This window comes from Chanos chanos, chromosome 6 (genome assembly GCF_902362185.1).
Source record: "Chanos chanos chromosome 6, fChaCha1.1, whole genome shotgun sequence".
Taxonomy (NCBI): domain Eukaryota; kingdom Metazoa; phylum Chordata; class Actinopteri; order Gonorynchiformes; family Chanidae; genus Chanos; species Chanos chanos.
The window spans coordinates 38555175-38573706 of NC_044500.1; the positions used below are offsets into that span (position 1 = coordinate 38555175).

Here is an 18532-nt window from a genome sequence, read left to right on the forward strand (position 1 = left end):
TCCTAATGTGTCCAAATCAATGGCTAATATGATATGAGATGCCTTCTAATGTGCAACTGTGAGCCATCTTGGATGAAGAAGTGGAGACATAGTAATATCATACACCCACCTCAGGGGGACCAGGGGAAATCATTGTTATAACTCACAACTCCAAGAATGCTCTTCCACTAATCCCTTTTCACACGCCTCCTAATGGTGCTGCCTGCTATCCCTAACCAGGTGATTACAATTGTCATAGACATTCAGAGAGAAACCCATTTTCCAGCCCAACTTGAAACAAAAAGCAATGAAACGACAAAGGGATAGAAAAGAAAAAACATTTCGAGAAAAACACAGGAATTATTAATGCATGGAATAATTTCACATGTCCCCCAGGGCTTTCGTCTCCTTTTAAAGCCTTTACTGATCAGCCTGGGGGCGTAGGGACTAGGAGATCAGGGGGCCTGTCAGAGTCTTAATGAGTTTACCTGCCAAATAAATGCAGCACTCAGTGCTGTAACACACTGATATTAGCGCTGGGATCATGGGGATATGTGCAGAGTTTTCAGAGATACTCACCTCATAAACATTAAACTGGCTCTGACCTCTAGCCAACTCTCGATAGCTGGTGGTGAATTCACCGATGAAGTCATGACTGCAACAGAAGAACATCAGCTCAGGCTTGACTGACTTTTATGCTGCTCTTACTGTTGTTTAAATGTAAACGTCTACAACATCATAAGTAGGCTACGTCCCTGCTGAAACATCCATGTATCTGGCTGAACGAATTTACAAGGACATGTTTTACATCGGCGTGTGAGATGAAAGTAATGATGTGACACTGACTCACCTCCCATCACGGTCCCAGTCATAGACCTCCACCTTAATTGTCCTGAAAAAGACCAAATTTGAGCAAATTTTAGCTCTCTGGAAATGCCAATGCACATGACAAGCGGTACCACACCGTCATAGTCAAAGTCGGTTGTCCCACTAAATGCAGCGTTGTGATGGGCTGCGAAGCCGTAACAGATCTCAATTATTCTGACACAAAGTCCGGAATATATTAGAACGTGGAGGCAAAAATGAAACTGCTTTCTCACTGGCACATACCAAACTATGAAAAATGAACTGGCAGTATAAATGGGTATTTATTGTGTATTTCATGTTTTTATTATCTGGTTTACTTTAACAGTCATTTGTAGACTTCAGAGGAAGGCACAGGGAAATTTCTTTAGCTCCATACAATAATTGGCTTCTCGCTGCTTAAGACTGAATTGAGTCATCAGTCACAACCACACAAACAATGGGGCGGTTGGGAGAACATGTCCTGCGGCAGGTGTTTTGCAGCGCTGCTTACGCCGACAAGATCAGAAAAAAAATAACGCTCGGGCCAGGATTAATGAAAAAGAAAAAAAACATATTCGTCTTCAGCAAGCTCATTAGTCTTACTGGAATACTCTACACATGCAATTCACAGACTAAAGCAAAATAGAGCAGGATGGCACAAAAGCCCATTTCCATTCTGTTTCCTCTCGGATTTATGCTCAGAGTCAATCAGCGCAGCCAAACACAGTTCATTAGGGCTGTTTATGAAAGAAAACCCTTCACAAATGAAAAAGTTAAAGAATACATGGAGTAATTAATTTTTGATTGGCAAAATCACCATGAAATATTTGTGCAAAAGCCAACAGCTCATTCGTATAAACGACTGTGTGCTCGGTCAAAATGTTTCATGAGTGTTTCTACAGAGATCAGACAAGCACTCAGACAATATGGACACACTGTTCAAATAGCATTTGTGTTTAAAAGGACATTCCCAGTAAGCTCGTGGAATCTCAGTTAATGAGGTAACATTTTTTTTTAGAACAAAAGGTCTACAAACGAAAGGATGTGACGTGAGAGTTGTCTAAACAAAATCCCAAAATGTCATAGTCATAGAGCTTTCAAAACATAGTGCTGAATGAACAAACAAGTGACTCACAAAGGGTGGTAGACTGCCTAACTGACAAAACTTTTCACAACACTTATATACTACTAACAGCCAAAGTTTCTACCCGCCCCACCAACACCTTAAAGCACATAAGGAAAGAAAAAAAAAATCTCCTGTAGTGGAGGAAGAAAGATATTGAAAATATGCTCCCACCCTGTGTGTGTTGGTAGCAGCGTCCTTTGACATTCGTTATCTTCAAGGTTTTGACTCAGCACCTTTAAAAGTCTCAGTCACCCAAGTGCCATGTTCTCTGACAGCAAGAGAGAGCTGCAGCCAAGACATGCCCTGCAGCAGCTGCCAGTCAACACTCACAACAGAGGAGCAAAAATAGACTGAGAGCTAAACCTAAACAGCACATAGAGAGAGAGAGAGAGAGAGAGAGGCAGGAACAGGGGGGCTGAGAGAGTCTGAAGTAAAAATTTCAGAGAGGTTTTAATTCCCTTGTGCTGACCCCGAACCCTGACGTTGGTAGGAATTTCTGACTGCTGCAGGCAACATGCAGATGTGAATATGTGCATGATATTGAGTACGTGATCGGAACGAAATCCTAAAATAGCAATTACTTCAAGTACTTGGGAGAGTTCCTGCCTGCCTAAACCCAAAACTTGTAGACATGTGTATTTCTAAGCTGTGATGTACCTTTTCCTCCTAAATCAATTTAACAAGTCACGCAAGTCATCAGTCGTAACTCTCAAAATATAGTAGAAGTTCTCAAACAATCGTTGGTCTGGAATAACAAGTAAACTTGTATAGTCTGAGACTTACTTCATTCATGTTTAGAATGATTGTACGTAGATTAATCTCCGCTGTGTGGACAAAAGCAGGGTGGTTGTGGCGGATGTTTTTAATCGCCCTTGCTCAGGCCAGAAATAGAAAGCCGTAACACACTCTCTGAGCTATTCTGATGAGAAATGGGGCTGTAATTGCTTACCGTGTGAGTAAATGGCGTGGGCTGTGGATTGACAATATTCTCTCAGGCACTCTCTCAAAGGCAGATTCATTCACACTCTGCCATTTAGCCCAAAGTCAAAGTGGCTGCAAGCCTGGAGCAGCTTTGTGTATCAAAGCGTGATTTCACCTCTGGTCTGCCTCCAGCAGAAAAGCAGAACATTAACTGCCTTCACAAGACCTGCTCTTACTATAGCTGTGATGTCTCGTCCTGTCAAAGAGCTGAACACTCATTTTCGACAGGCTTCCGGAGCGCTGCCACGAGGTGGAGAGAGGCTGGACGCGTCAATGTGCTAATAAATGAGCCGGCCAGCTATCCTTGATTCTCTGGGGCTACGTTCACTACAGGCATGTTTTCATTATTTACGGCGGAGGGAGGACTTTAATGGCGAGCGTGCTAGAACACAAAGAGGGGCAAATTGCAGGCTCGAGACCAGCGTCTCTCACATCTGTGCACTATAACCTGCGACGCGTGGTATCCTGTCTGTTATCGCATGGCATTCTCAGCTTTTCAGCGCCGTATTGCTACTCTACGCCTGTCAGAAGAGATTAACCCCGAAAAGTCACAGGGGTGCGCATCCGAGGCAGTCTTCCATGACCCCTTTTTTTGACACGCGGCTCTCGTTGCTTCAGCTGATTGGCTGTGACAAGGCGCTGACCCTCTCTCCGTCGGAAGTGTGATTAGGTGGCCAAAGTACACACCCTTCCAGTCGCCTCTGGGGTGCCACATTGTGCAGCTTGGTGTATTTCTTTAAGCTGAGGCCTCAGACAGGAACCCTGCTGGAGCTTTCCATTTGTGCCCTCCCACTGACCTGTGGTTCGTTGTTCTTCTCAATCTTTTTCAACCGATCTCTAAACAATCCTTCTCCTCGCCATGCCTCTCTCATAGCTCTCACACATTCTCATATTTATTTCATACCCTCGTATTTCTGTTTTATAGAGCCAGAAGCTGAGGGTAGAGTAAAACGCTGCATTAAAACATTACGTCTGACAGTTGTCATTCCATGAGCTGTACCCACTTAAAAGATGAATAACACTACAGCATGAGAGTAACAATGGCATCGTATCGGACTACACATCAAGTGTAACAGTCATGAGCATTTATAAAGATAGCAGAGTGTTTATAGTGGTTTTATGGTTTACATGACAGTCAATGACAGATCCATAAGGTTTAATGAAAGTCCTACCTGTCATAGTCCCCATTGCAGAGTGCCCTCACAGGAATCGTGAAAGATTGCCAAACTGGATTCAGCGTGTTCTTCACCACCTCTGTCTTATGACAGATGGTGAACCTAGACATGAGCAGTATAAAGATATGACATGAATAAGAAACCATCATCTTGATGGGCTTTCACTCAAAAGCCATCTGCATGTTCATCCAAGTGGTTTGACAAGCCACATGGGCTCTGTGCACATCACTACAGATATAACATTTCATTAATTATTTATTTCCCCCAGGAAATAAACAGTGAATGTATACTTTCTATATCTGACAGCGGGTCCTTTAAAAAGAGTTATCTGCATTAATCCTCCATTTTCAGACTATTTATGGGATTTCTATTGGATATTTGTATGACAGAAGTACCCAAATATCTAGTTTTGACATTTCATGTTAAAATTCTTTTGCCACACAGGAGTACAAAGAGAGCAAAGTTCCATTTCAGAAAGAGAGAGAATATTTTAATTCTATGCTCCTTAATTGGTTCTTGGACCAGTGCCCCGGGAACACCATTAAAATACCACAACCATTCTTCAGTGGAGCAGCCCACTAAGTCTGTTCCTATTTAAAGACTCTTAGCTGATCCGGAGAGCACTCTGCCCAGTGATTTTAAAAGACTAAAACCACACCAAAGCTCTCTAGACCACAGTCACCTAAGTGAAGAAGGCCAACTGCATTTTCTAATGGTACTGTAGAGTGCACTCTGTGTAACGACAGGCTTTGACAGAATTTTGTTTTCTTACTTGTGCATACAGAGCTTTTTTCGTTCTATTAATGACCCATTTTGCTAGCATATGTGCTTTGTCATTCTCATAGTTTGAGCATATGACAATGTGTTTGGTAGCGCTGTTTTTGTTTTGCCTGAAAACCCAGTGTTCAAAGTGAAGTTCCTGTTCCCTTGTGATAGAAAACAGCTTAAAAATAGAGCTTTGTATCTCAGACCTACTTCATTTATTTATATGCTGCTAAAAATCAATGGGAATGCACGGTGGTGTTATGCTTGCTCAGAACAATATATCAGACTTACGTTCCATCCTCGTTGCTTCTGTAAAAAACCATGAAAGGGTCTGATTTGCCAAAGAAGTCCTTCTTGTCCAGTTTATTGGCACAAAACTGCATGGTTGCACTGTCCTGCAAAAACAAACAGAATCCTCAGCACTGAGAGTTTTTGTTTGGTTTTATCTCTCTTAGTTACCAAATAAAAGCCATGTGTATTCTGAATTTTAATGACAACACTACAGAGAAAAAAAAAGAAAAGAAAAGATAGGGCTCTTTCATCTCATTCAACAGGGAGGCCCGTCTGCTCATTATAGCAGAATGCGTTGATCTTCCAGATACATACACACAGACACACAGGGTGTACACGAGTCTACAAACAGAATTTTGGATTTAAAGTCTATGTGGAGAAGTGCTGGGAGGGCTAAGGTAGATGAGGACAATAGCTCTCTAGACTCAGAACATGTAGTCACTGTAAGAACATAACCATATACAACCCCTAGAACATTACAGGTGCTTACCTGCAAACCGCAGGTTAACATGTTCAATTTAAGGTGCAACGCTAATTTCCTGTATGTGTGTGCGCACGCACAAATCCTACAAACAAGTAAATATCAACTGACGCATGAAAAAAAAAAAGAAAAAAAGTTAATCATGAACTAATATCAGTATATCAACACAGTGGATAACTTGGGTTTATTCCTTTCTACAGGATTTTTCTGGCTGGGTGAACAATGCTGTGTTTGCCCTGAAAATAAGTATCTTTGCCTTAGGTGGTCCCCTGGCATCACACCTAGCTGGTTCACTGCCACTTTCACTGCACACAGGTGAGCCACGGCAGTTAAAGGTGCTAGCCCAGGGTGTGAGAAGGTGTTGGCAGTCACAGCCAATGCCAAAAAACACTGCATATTTCTCATGGAATGTGTGTGTGTGAGAGAGAGAGAGATGGCAATATAACCTTTTGGTAAGAGAAACTCCACAAGGACATCCACGCTATCCGTAGACACAGGCTTTGATAGAGGTTGTGACCACCATTACAAATTGAAGAAAAGCGAAACAAGCATGGCGATAGCCATCAAGCTAATTTCAGTTGAAATGCGTCAAAAAGCAAATTGATTGCTAGTAAAATTGATTTTGGCAGAAAGATAGATCTCATTTTCCCACACTTTGCTGCCTGCCTTCTCCTCAGTTCCCATGTTCAAAAGTTTTAGTTATTTATATATTCACTAACTAACAGTTCAGATCTCCTCAGAGGCCATTAATTATTCTAATTAAACATGGGCGTTCAGACACTCCTACCATACTGTCCTGCCTTTCTGCAGTTTTATCCCTACTTTCTGGGACAGACAGCCATTTTTTCATTATTACAGCTCTTCTGAACTCTGTGCTGTGTAAGAGATTGACATTATGCAATTTCAAATGTGTCTCATTCTGTATTCTGTCATCCTCTTGAGCTTTGCTCCACTGGCTCCCTGGCAATCAATTTCCATATCCCCTGGTAAAGATGTGCTGTCTCTACAATGCATCTTGCACTTTCTGCACGGAAAAGAGGCTGGGCGAAACACTTTATCGTCAAGAATTATTTTTTGGCATGGTATCACTTTGCGCCGCAATTGATTTAACACTGACTATATCATGTATGTAACGGCAGGTTATGCTGGTGAGTAGTTGTTCTCTTCCTTCTTCTTTTCTTTTGGAACATTTTGAGAGCGTCCCTTGCATACCTAAGTAATATACGCTAATTATGGTTGCTAATTTATTTTCTAATTACACAATTACATCTCTTCTGCCGACGACGTAGGAGGTTTGAAAGTTTTAGTCTCTGTAGTTGTGGCACATATTCATTAGTGAGTCCAAGCAGCAGTATATTTATTTAGCTTTATTTGTACATGGCCATCCCACTGAGGCACACAGCTCCGTTTTTACAGGGGAGTTCTGTTTACACAAACAATATGTGAAAACACAAACTAGAGAAGAAGATGAACAATCAAATGGCCCGGAGGAAGACAGAGAGATACAAACACCAGGGAAAAAAAAAATCCAGATCATTAGCTTAAGAAAAGTGTGTACTCTTCTGCCTAGAGGTCATTAACCACATCCCTTAAAATGGCTGAAAGGGGAAATGAAGTGTGGGCTCAAATACTGAGAACAGTTTTCCTGAGGTCAGAGTCAGTGCACAGAATTTTCAGAACTGACTATTCTAGAAGTAACTGATTTGTCTTCAAGTTAAGAGACAATTGGATGTATCAGTAGTTTCTGAAGGACAGCTTTATAAATCAAAAAGTCAGTTTTGTTTCCACCAAATGATCCGATACAGCAAGCCCATCCTTTGAATCAGATCACAGAGACGGCTGTATTGATCACTGCTACTGACATTGTGGTAAACTATACCTGGAGGTTTAAAAGTACTATTTGACGAATACATAAGGAGAAATCAGGTTTGATCAGATTTGAAAGGGAGGTCCACTTCTTCTTACTATCATATATGAAATAAATTTTACTTTTGGGGAAAAATATCAATGTTTAACTCTCCCTTAGTTTATCTGTGTGAGTTTTAAATGTTCAATTTGCTGTTGTTCCAAATGACTAACTACTTAGACAAGGGAGCACACTTATTTTGGATTCCGTTCAAGAGGAAAATATTGTCCCTAAGCCTTCCTTTTGGGCCCTAAATATATTTATATTGTTTATATATTTAATCGAATTGAGGTTCAATTAGCAACCCTCACATGATGTAACAGGCAGACTATAAGTAACCAAAATGTGAGTAATGGACATTGTCAATAGCACATTAGTATATCTTCTATTTTTTTTTTTTTGTTTGTTTGGTTATTAGTTTGCTTGTTTTTTTGGGTTTTTTTTTTGTTTTGTTTTTTGTTTTTTTAACTGAGGGTCCAACGTTCTACATTGTACATTTCCATTGTGCACTAGCCAGAAGATGGGAAGTGCAAAAGGCATGAGTATCCCTCTTATGTAAGTCAAATGACAGTTTTCCAATAAAGGATAAAGCAAATCACACACTAAGCCTGAAGTGGATAGCATCTATTTCAGATTGTGAGCTTTCAGCACACTGGCATTTGGCACTGGCAAGCATGGGCATGGCTAATCTACAAGGATGAGCAAAATAGCTTTGCTATCTTAACAACTCTGGTGCCAGCACACTGAGCTGCCACGCAGTAAACACAATGTGTTGGTGTTAGGCCAGAGGCCCTGAGACGTCTAATGACATGCTAATGGCTTTTAATGCTTAAGTGTATGTGGTTTGTGTCTCATTATCACAAATAAACAGACTGTACTCCTTGAGTAATTACACGCGCCAACCCTGACCTAAGAGACAGACATCCAACCCAGTGTCCGTACAAAAAAAAAAAAAAACCCCTTCACTGCACAGGCACTTCCTACTATAGCTACTTCTCTGTGTCCTGACACCTAAAACCCCCCCTCTTAGCAGTCATAAAGATAGCATCCGTTACTGACAGGCTGCTGTGGGCTTTGGCAGAGCACACAAGGGGTAACCAGCCCTCAGAATCACCATCCTATAAAAAAAAAAAAAAAAAACAACAGCTAACAGCTCCCTAATGCTTTTCCATAAAACAACCTTCAGGCATCTGCCAGCAAAGCACGGCCATAACAGTTTAAGAGCTGCCTTAGGGTTTTAGCTCAGTGTGACCCGCTAGCCGTCACAGCCGACATGCACCCTGCTGAAGCCACATTAAACTTGTTGGGAATACAAGGTTGCAGACCAAGGCAACCACAAAATAACACCATTTGGAACCTGAAGTGCTCCTAAGCACCATAAATTCTTTTTGTTTGTGAAAGCAGCAGTGCCAGTGGTGGGCTGACATTCTTGCTCTGCCTCAAGCAGAAAAATGTCATCGTATATGCTTTGCTGAAACATTTCCAGATCATGGTAAATGTCATTTTATTCTGTCAGACATTAGCTGCTCTGAATGTGATCTGCTGGATCGTGGGTTATGCTGGTGTGGGGCAGAGAGCAGATTGCTCAGATTAACAGCCTCAGCTAAACAAAATATATTTTTTTTGTTTTGTAACCAACACTTGCCACCACTCCACTGATTTTTTAATGAGAAAATCAGCATCATTTATATCAAACACGAAGTGTTCCAGCTTAAGCAAACTCACAGAATGCTGGTTCCAATTACACAGTGCAAATCAAATGCCCTATTCATCCTTTACAATAAGACAGCCTAAGGCCCTTACACTCAGTGAATACTCAGTGGAGACAAACTGAGTGTTAAGTAGTTGAAAAGGATCCAGATATGCCTCCAGCAGAGATAAGAAAATCAATACTATCAGTACAACAGTGGACCTTTTCACATCCTCCATCAACTGCCGCCATGCAGATGTCTAGATAACTCCATAAAATATGCTCTTGCAGAGGGAGGCAAGGGCCTCTGTGTGAACTGTATATTCGTCTCTACCAGACCCTCAACCATACTCTACCCAACCATATTATCTCTGCAAGGAGACACCAGGGAGCCAGCCCTCAGTAGCAAAAAGAGAAAATAAAATGTTTATGGTTACAAAATATAACTGTGCATTGAAAATGCAGCTGTGAACTAACAAACCTAATCATAGACATGTCACATAGTCCCACCCACACAAAGTCTGTGACCAATATCGAAAACTTCATAAAACATGTAGTGAAATATCCAAGCTGGGTGCGGGGCCATCTCAATGGAATGGGCAATAAGAGATGACACTAAGCTTGAAAACTTTTATGCTGCTCAGCTGAGACGAATACAGGTTCTCACAGTTCAGTTCTCCATATCCCTGTCCCCTGTAGGTAAACTTCATTAGGGCAGAACACAAGGGAGGTGCCAATTCACTCTGCCCTAATGGCTCCTGACAAGAACAGAAGGCATTTTCATAAGTACTCCCTGTTATCGTCTCACACAAGCCAAAGACCGAATTTCTTCTAAGTAGCAGCTTTGATCTACCCTGCCAGCAAAGGCCCTGAGCTCTGAGTCACCCTACATAATCCTGGTACAAGCAACATTCATATAATCATATGCATAAACTGCATTCACAGGAGACGCACAGCAGAAATAACAAATAAAACAGACACAATTACCTGTATATGGTTGTAAGTACCTCAGATCTTTAATAATTATACAAAAGATCATTTGACAATGTCTATCATGAGCCCTCTTTATGGGCTATTTGGGCCTTTGATCAATCACCATACTGAACCAAAAGCACTTCCTGTGTACAGTTAGATGCCCCTGAATCGATGTATGTATGTAGTATAGGTACTGGAGATAAAGTGTGTCCTCCATCAACACAACCATCCACACCGTTCTCCATAATGCAGAAAGAGGGGGGAAAAGATACATTTATCATAGTGAATAATGGCCATGGTGTGGATCAATATTGCTTCTAGGGCAAGAAGGAAGGATTGAAAGAGGATGTGTGATACACAACAAGAAAAATCATATACTACTACCAAGTCACACGCTCCATTTGAGTTCAGACGAAAAATTTAGTGTGTAAAATGTTAGTCAAAGTACTGACTTAAATGAGTTCTGCCATTGATCCAGAGACTGGGGAAGCAATAGAAATCTGTTTGAAATTGTAATGAGGGTTCTTGATGAAATGGTCTGCATTGAATGCTTGAGCCAGTGAGCAGAACACTAAGCCCAGTGTGCTGCTGTGGCCACATAGCAAACCCTTCACAACAACTCCCTCATTCACTTCATTAACACTTTACTCTTAGCATCCATCAGAATGGTTGTGATTTGCTTTAGACAGTACCTGAATTGACCTCTCACAGTGATAGCAGAGGTGGACTGGTAATCTGACATACCAGGCATTTTCCCGGTGGGCCGACGCACCTTGGACGCACCTTGCGGCTGATACAATTCACTTTATAATTTTTAATCAAAAAAAATTTTTTTTTTTTTTGGCCAACCACCAACCCACAAAGCAGGGACAGCAGCCCATCGGTTCATTTTCAATACTGACACTGTGCTGGTCCAATCACATCTTTTACTAGGCCCCACCCCACCCCTTCTGTCTTATCTGTTTCTTGTGTACAGATGCCATGGCTCAGGGCCAAAAATCTGTGATTGGGTGAGGGCGTCAAATGGATAAAAAGAAAAAAAGCGCAATGGGGTGCGGAGAAGTTGTGGGCCAAAAAAAAAATTAAAAATCTAGAGGCGGATGCCGCAAAATGTGCAAAGATAACAGTCATGTTTTCTGCAGGGGCTGCAGTAGCTTCAACATCTACACTACCTGACATTGTAGAGCAACAGGTGGAACGTGAAGGGGTTGCTGGCCATGGCCACTGTCAGGCAGAGGAGCGGGCGTATGACAGGGAGGCCGAGGAGGGACAGGGTGAGCGTGACAGGGCTGAGGGACAGAGTGAGCGTGATAGGGCTGAGGGACAGGGTGAGTGAGACAGGGCGAGTGTGACAGGGCTGAGGGACAGGGTGAGTGTGACAGGGCTGAGGGACAGGGTGAGTGTGACAGGGCGAGTGTGATAGGGCTGAGGGACAGGGTGAGTGTGACAGGGCTGAGGGACAGAGTGAGTGTGACAGGGCTGAGGGACAGGGTGAGTGTGATAGGGCTGAGGGACAGGGTGAGTGTGACAGGGCGAGTGTGACAGGGCTGAGGGACAGAGTGAGCGTGACAGGGCTGAGGGACAGGGTGAGTGTGATAGGGCTGAGGGACAGGGTGAGTGTGACAGGGCGAGTGTGACAGGGCTGAGGGACAGGGTGAGCGTGACAGGGCTGAGGGACAGAGTGAGTGTGACAGGGCTGAGGGACAGAGTGAGTGTGACAGGGCTGAGGGACAGGGTGAGCGAGACAGGGCTGAGGGACAGAGTGAGCGTGACAGGGCTGAGGGACAGAGTGAGTGTGACAGGGCTGAGGGACAGGGCGAGTGTGACAGGGCTGAGGGACAGAGTGAGCGTGACAGGGCTGAGGGACAGGGTGAGTGTGATAGGGCTGAGGGACAGGGTGAGTGTGACAGGGCGAGTGTGACAGGGCTGAGGGACAGGGTGAGTGTGACAGGGCTGAGGGACAGAGTGAGCGTGACAGGGCTGAGGGACAGAGTGAGTGTGACGGGGCTGAGGGACAGAGTGAGTGTGACAGGGCTGAGGGACAGAGTGAGCGTGATAGGGCTGAGGGACAGGGTGAGTGTGACAGGGCGAGTGTGACAGGGCTGAGGGACAGAGTGAGCGTGATAGGGCTGAGGGACAGGGTGAGTGTGACAGGGCGAGTGTGACAGGGCTGAGGGACAGAGTGAGCGTGATAGGGCTGAGGGACAGGGTGAGTGTGACAGGGCTGAGGGACAGGGTGAGTGTGACAGGGCTGAGGGACAGGGTGAGCGTGACAGGGCTGAGGGACAGAGTGAGCGTGATAGGGCTGAGGGACAGGGTGAGTGTGACAGGGCTGAGGGACAGAGTGAGCGTGACAGGGCTGAGGGACAGAGTGAGCGTGACAGGGCTGAGGGACAGGGTGAGTGTGACAGGGCGAGTGTGACAGGGCTGAGGGACAGAGTGAGTGTGACAGGGCTGAGGGACAGGGTGAGCGTGACAGGGCTGAGGGACAGGGTGAGTGTGACAGGGCTGAGGGACAGGGTGAGTGTGACAGGGCTGAGGGACAGAGTGAGCCTGACAGGGCTGAGGGACAGGGTGAGCGTGACAGGGCTGAGGGACAGAGTGAGCGTGACAGGGCTGAGGGACAGGGTGAGCGTGACAGGGCTGAGGGACAGAGTGAGCGTGACAGGGCTGAGGGACAGAGTGAGCGTGACAGGGCTGAGGGACAGAGTGAGCGTGACAGGGCTGAGGGACAGGGTGAGCGTGACAGGGCTGAGGGACAGGGTGAGCATGACAGGGCTGAGGGACAGGGTGAGCGTGACAGGGCTGAGGGACAGAGTGAGCGTGACAGGGCTGAGGGACAGGGTGAGCGTGACAGGGCTGAGGGACAGGGTGAGCGTGACAGGGCTGAGGGACAGAGTGAGTGTGACAGGGCTGAGGGACAGAGTGACTGAGACAGGGCCGAGGGACAGAGTGAACATGAGCAGGAGGAGAGTGTAGTTGAAGCGGTAAGCATGGAGTCGCCTCATGATTAACAGGGACTCGCAGGGCGGGAGCAGGGAGGTAGTGTGTGTGCCATGCCGTGATGATGATGATGATGATGATGATGATGATTAATTCAATTAATGGCGATGATAATAAGATAACATAATTGTACTTCTATCATAAAATGAGACCGTCATCTACTGCTAGTGGTCACTCGGTCAGTCAGTGTCAAATAGTGTAGCATAAGCTATTTGGCATTGTTTTTATAGCTAGCATAGTACTGCGGTCAAAACTTCGGCTGACTATCCTAATGTAAACTACCTAACGTTATTTTGTCAGCATTGCGTTGGCATATGACATCATCATTTATTTCATAGCTCAAACTGAGAAGAAAAGATGCAACCCAAAAACTTGGAAAGAAAAACACACCAAATCTGGAGAGGCATCTGAAGTCACACCACTTCTAAGAGGACGCTACAGCAATAGAGCAAGGTAGTCAAGTCAACTTTAAAGCTCTAACCTGCAACTACAAGGGCATTTACATTTAACAACACCATAAAAGTTCTGTGCAGGTGCCAGCAATGTGAATGTGAAACAGTCTGTCATCATCTATTTATTTCTTGATTTAAGTGAGTTAGTTACAGCAAATATTAGTTAAAGCTGAGAGTCCCTGACTTTGGTAAGGGATATTTAAGACTACAGTAGGCTTGTATGTGCTTATCTTTAAGTATAAGCATATCTCTGGAATTGGCAAATCCAGTCCAAAAACTGATTTAAATTAGACTAAAGCTGCCATAGTCTTTAGGGCTAAAATTAAATTCACACAAACTTACCAATGATAACGTGACTAAAATGTATCAAAATCTGACTTAACTATATCTGTAGGATCGGCAGATGTCACTGTAATTTCTTATAAAATAGGACCTAAACTAGTCTAAAACTTTCATAGTTTTAGGATTAAAATTAGATTCACACTAACTCACTAATAATGAATTTACTAAAATGTGACAAAGTCTGATATGTATTTCACTCAAAAGCCTAAATTTAACATAGCTGCCAAAATGAACACTGCCCTGGAAGACATTTTTTTCAGCCTCTCTCAGCTGCGTTTAAATAGCAAGTGTATGATGAAAAATCAGATAGGAGCTGCCCCACTTTAGGTTCAAACAAGCCTCTACTGACCACGGGTGGAAGACCTCTTATTTCTGCCAGGGGCTAAAGGGTTGCTCTGAGAATCACTAAAGCATTAAAACTGTGAAGAATGGTTAGGTTGGTTCAATAAGGCAACCAGTTCAATTAAGGGTCTACGTGCCAAGATTAAGAAAGAGCCCATAAACAGTTTCAGGTTTCAAAGCTGGCATGGTTTACGTCAAGGTCAGAGTCTGGCTCTTAATGAATGCATTCACTCATATGTAACAATTCAGCTGTAACTGTCAATTAGCTGTTCATCTATTCAGCTGGGTTATGCTCACCGTTAAAACTAATTGCATATTGACTCTGCATACACTTTATGTAAAACAAAACCTCTGAACTTATCTGAAATTGTGATAGCAGGATTATCAAGGAGACACAGAGGGCTATTACTCCAGTGAAAATGTACTCAAATGTATTATCCAATCCCCAACCAGGAACCAAATGAAGCATGACATACTTGCACTACACTGAACCAGTCTCGTGTCCCTACATGCTCCCGTCATTTTAATGTGACAAACCATACGGCCAGATATAGTTCATTCAAAAAGATTATTTGCTGGCAAGAAATATTTGTTTTTCTAACTGTTGTTTTGCATCAGAAATGTTTTCTGCATGCAGGATGGTACATTTTAGTTTTGACTACAATACATAACAGATAAAAACGTGTTAGATTAAGTGAAGGTCAATAAATAATCACAGTCAAACTGTAGAAAGTAACAATCAGTGCATTTTCTCAGCGATGTCTCCAAAACATTATTTCATAATTATGTGAGACATGACAGCACTCAAAGGATCGCACTGAGTAAATCAAACTGGACATTCTGGTAGACTCCACATGTATGGTACGCATTGCCTTAGAAATGAATAAAGATAGAGAACGGTAATGCCTCAGACTAGATGTTACAGCAGCTTCCCTTCAAACGAATATGAAAAATAAACAATATCCTTTGGACTTACCCTGCAGTTTCCCAGTTCTTCTGCAGTCAAAATGATCATGCCACACTTCTTCCCTGGAATCCCCCTGAAACATTTAAAGAGGGTCAAGTTCAACCATTTAATGGCCGTCACAAGATAACTCACATATTGCAGATCCAAAAAAAAAATTGATTCATGCTTTCGATTAATCTACGATCCAAAAATAACAGAGTGTGTTAAAGGAGGAGATTTTTGAGATAGAAATGTTCTTTCATCGTGGATTGAGATTTTAAGAATGTGGAGTCACCATATGTTCAGCATGACAATATATTCAACATGTCACTGGCACCTGTCAGTTTCCCAGAGACAGGACAATTTGTTTAAAACATCAACGGCCTCATCTGTCTTTTCGTATTCTGGTTTATAATGGTTTTCCCACCTCACGAGGAGCTGTCTTTTCACCGCCCCTCTTTTGCTCTCGTGACATTTAAAGACTGACTATAAAGCGTGCTATGACTTTCATGATGGGGCATTTTACAGCTCTGTAATCTAATTTCTTCAGTGATCTGAATGTAAATAAGAAGAGGCACTTGGAATTGGAGGTAGTCAAACACCTGAAGCTGAAAGCAGGAAAAAAAAAAAAAACCCACTTCAGACACTCTGCTCATTTACAACAAAACCCGTCGGCAACCTGCCCTCTAAAATGAACATTCAAATCAAGTGCATTCCGCGTGTCTCTACATGACCACCTTATTAACCATGGATTTTTTTCTTTGCTTTTATACAACTAAATTCCTCTCCAGGAACCCCTGCAGTAATTTTGAGAGACAACGGTAGTCTTTAGAGATATTTCAACAGCCTGTCCAACAACTGAATTTGGATTGTTCCTCAAAAAAAACTCTGAAAAAACTCTTAAGATTTGCTTCTCTCAACCAATGTCTCAAGGAGTTTCTATAATTCCGAAAGGGTCATAGAGTCATAGCTCCGGTAGGCATGCTAAAAATTCAGCTAGAACCACTCTGCCTGGAGAATCATCCCTGTATCAATAGCCTGGAGACCATTCAGCTCTAAGAATACTCTACAGTGTAATATAGGAGACAGAGCAGACATGACGGCAGAGTTACAAATAAAAAGGTGTCAGACAAGGCCATGAGTTTTCACTTATTGTCTCTTTATTTAAGTTTCATTTATTCAAACAATTAAGCTGTTATTTCGATTTGTTTTACAATTTTTGGTACCTAAATGTCCATGCTTGTGCAATGTGACAATTTAATTTTTGTTAGTGACATACTTTTGAAACATAAGTTTCAAGAAACAAAGTTTGGTAAGTCTCACAAGTGCTTATGGTCACTTGAGTTGAAGTTTGCAAATGAGTTCATTTATCAAACTACATCTCTTGTGGTATCTGAGCAAAAGATCTGAGTTTTATTACTACATTATTACACTAGGGCCTCACAGTAGATAGCTAAAGGGATGTTTGCAGTGCCCAGAACTCTCTCCCCCGGAATGGTGTTGCAAGCAGGATGAGCTGCCTATAAAGTTATTCTAGGGAATCCATTGGGGCGGAAAATGCTACTGGTAGATAATCATGCAGCCAGCTGAAAGGAGAGATGTCCTAAAGGAGTTCCCTCTGGTTACAGGTTTGGACCACTCAATAAATGACTAGAAAAAGACACTGCTTATTTGACAAAGGTCTGGAACAGAGGTCTGGAACACTGATAAATTTATCTCTGAAAAAAAAAGATCATATCAAATCCTGGTTTACCTCCAGAAAAAAACGTCAGTGCATCTGTGAACTGTTTATTTCAATGTTGTTTTTGAAAATAGAATTGATTTATGGATGTTACCAATTTGCTTGACTAATTCTGAAATGTGACTGTGGAACATGGCTAAAAACAACTTTCACTGAATTCATCACAAGACAGACAAATACACATCTAAAATGTTTACAGTGCCCTCAGCCTTTGCAGTGTTGCCAGTTGCTGCCACCCATTGGTCTTTATAAAATCATTATATATCACAATTTGCATAACTCTACCCTCTGTAGTTGGAACCAACTATTGTTTAATGTACACTGTCTCATAGTTGATATTTTCATTAAAAACCATTGTCTCCAGGCATTCTGAGGATTAATCACACATCTGTCGCAAGAGCTACTGTGTCATTGACAAAATGTATTTTGCAGTGCGAGCAAGGTAAACAGTCAGTGATTGTAATTGAAATAACAGCATGATCAGTAGTGTGACTGTTCAGATTGAAGTTTAATTAGTCTTTAATAGGTGTATCCTCACTCTTCAAAATGCAAAATCATTTACTGAGACATGAACTGAGGCAAGAATGAACACTCGCTGTGTCCTTATGTCTTATAACGTCTTATTTGCACTGCTATGCTCTCTTCATCCGGAGTATTGGAGAGTAATGTATCATCACCATGCCACTGACTAAGGCTTTAGTTGTTGTCAAACACAATCGTTCTGATGCGTATATTTAGAATTTGTTAAACTGAACTACTCCAGACTGAGCAAGTCAAAGGAAGCAACATTATTCTGGAACATGATAGAAGTGTCGAAAGTGTGACTTCCTCGTAAATATATAGTAAACACTAATTGTAGACACTAATTAGACATTACACATGGAGCTAAAGGATGAGTCCAATTACAGTTGTGCCCAGACAGACATTCAAACTAGTGGTTTCTGAATCTACTGGTATTTTACAAAATATAATAACACAAGATGAAGAGAGTTCCAGTTCTTGTTTCTACTAGCATCAAATCCCATGTGCATTTTGTCTCCATGGTTACACCAAGTAGAGATAAAGGTGAGAAGAAAGGATGATAATTTTAGATCAGTTGGTGCCAAATCAGCTGATTGAAACCATAGCAAAATAAATCTCCAGTATAATTGACATGTGTGTGTGTGTGTGTGTGTGTGTGTGTGTGTAAAGGGGGGTGGGGGGGGCATATTTGCTGCACAATGTCTGTAGTTTATGTAATCCATACCAAAGCACAATTCCCATATTCATTAAGTTATACTACTTGGAACACTAGGACTCACTGGCCCACTTGCCAAACAAATGAATGTGTGTTATTATTATTATGCTCCAACAAAGCTCAAGAGCATGTGCTCCCTGGGACCATCTTCACATCTACTGCATCTCCTGTGCTCACAGCAGAGTGAGCCCTTCATCACAAACCTCTACAGAGAAATGAAGACGACACACAAATACACACATTTGATGAAGTGG

At 42.5% G+C, this 18532-nt stretch overlaps 1 protein-coding gene across 3 annotated transcripts in view; it reads right to left on the reverse strand.

Annotated features, from left to right (window-relative positions):
- cpne5b (copine Vb) overlaps window positions 1-18532 on the reverse strand; it is a 75409-nt gene that overhangs the window by 18473 nt on the left and 38404 nt on the right. For all 3 annotated transcript variants that reach the window (XM_030776747.1, XM_030776746.1, XM_030776745.1), the window contains 5 exons: window positions 15331-15394; window positions 5164-5267; window positions 4105-4209; window positions 830-871; window positions 559-634 (listed from right to left, as the gene is read on the reverse strand). In XM_030776747.1, coding sequence (XP_030632607.1) covers window positions 559-634; window positions 830-871; window positions 4105-4209; window positions 5164-5267; window positions 15331-15394 — 391 coding nt within the window. The remainder of the gene's footprint in view (window positions 1-558; window positions 635-829; window positions 872-4104; window positions 4210-5163; window positions 5268-15330; window positions 15395-18532) is intronic.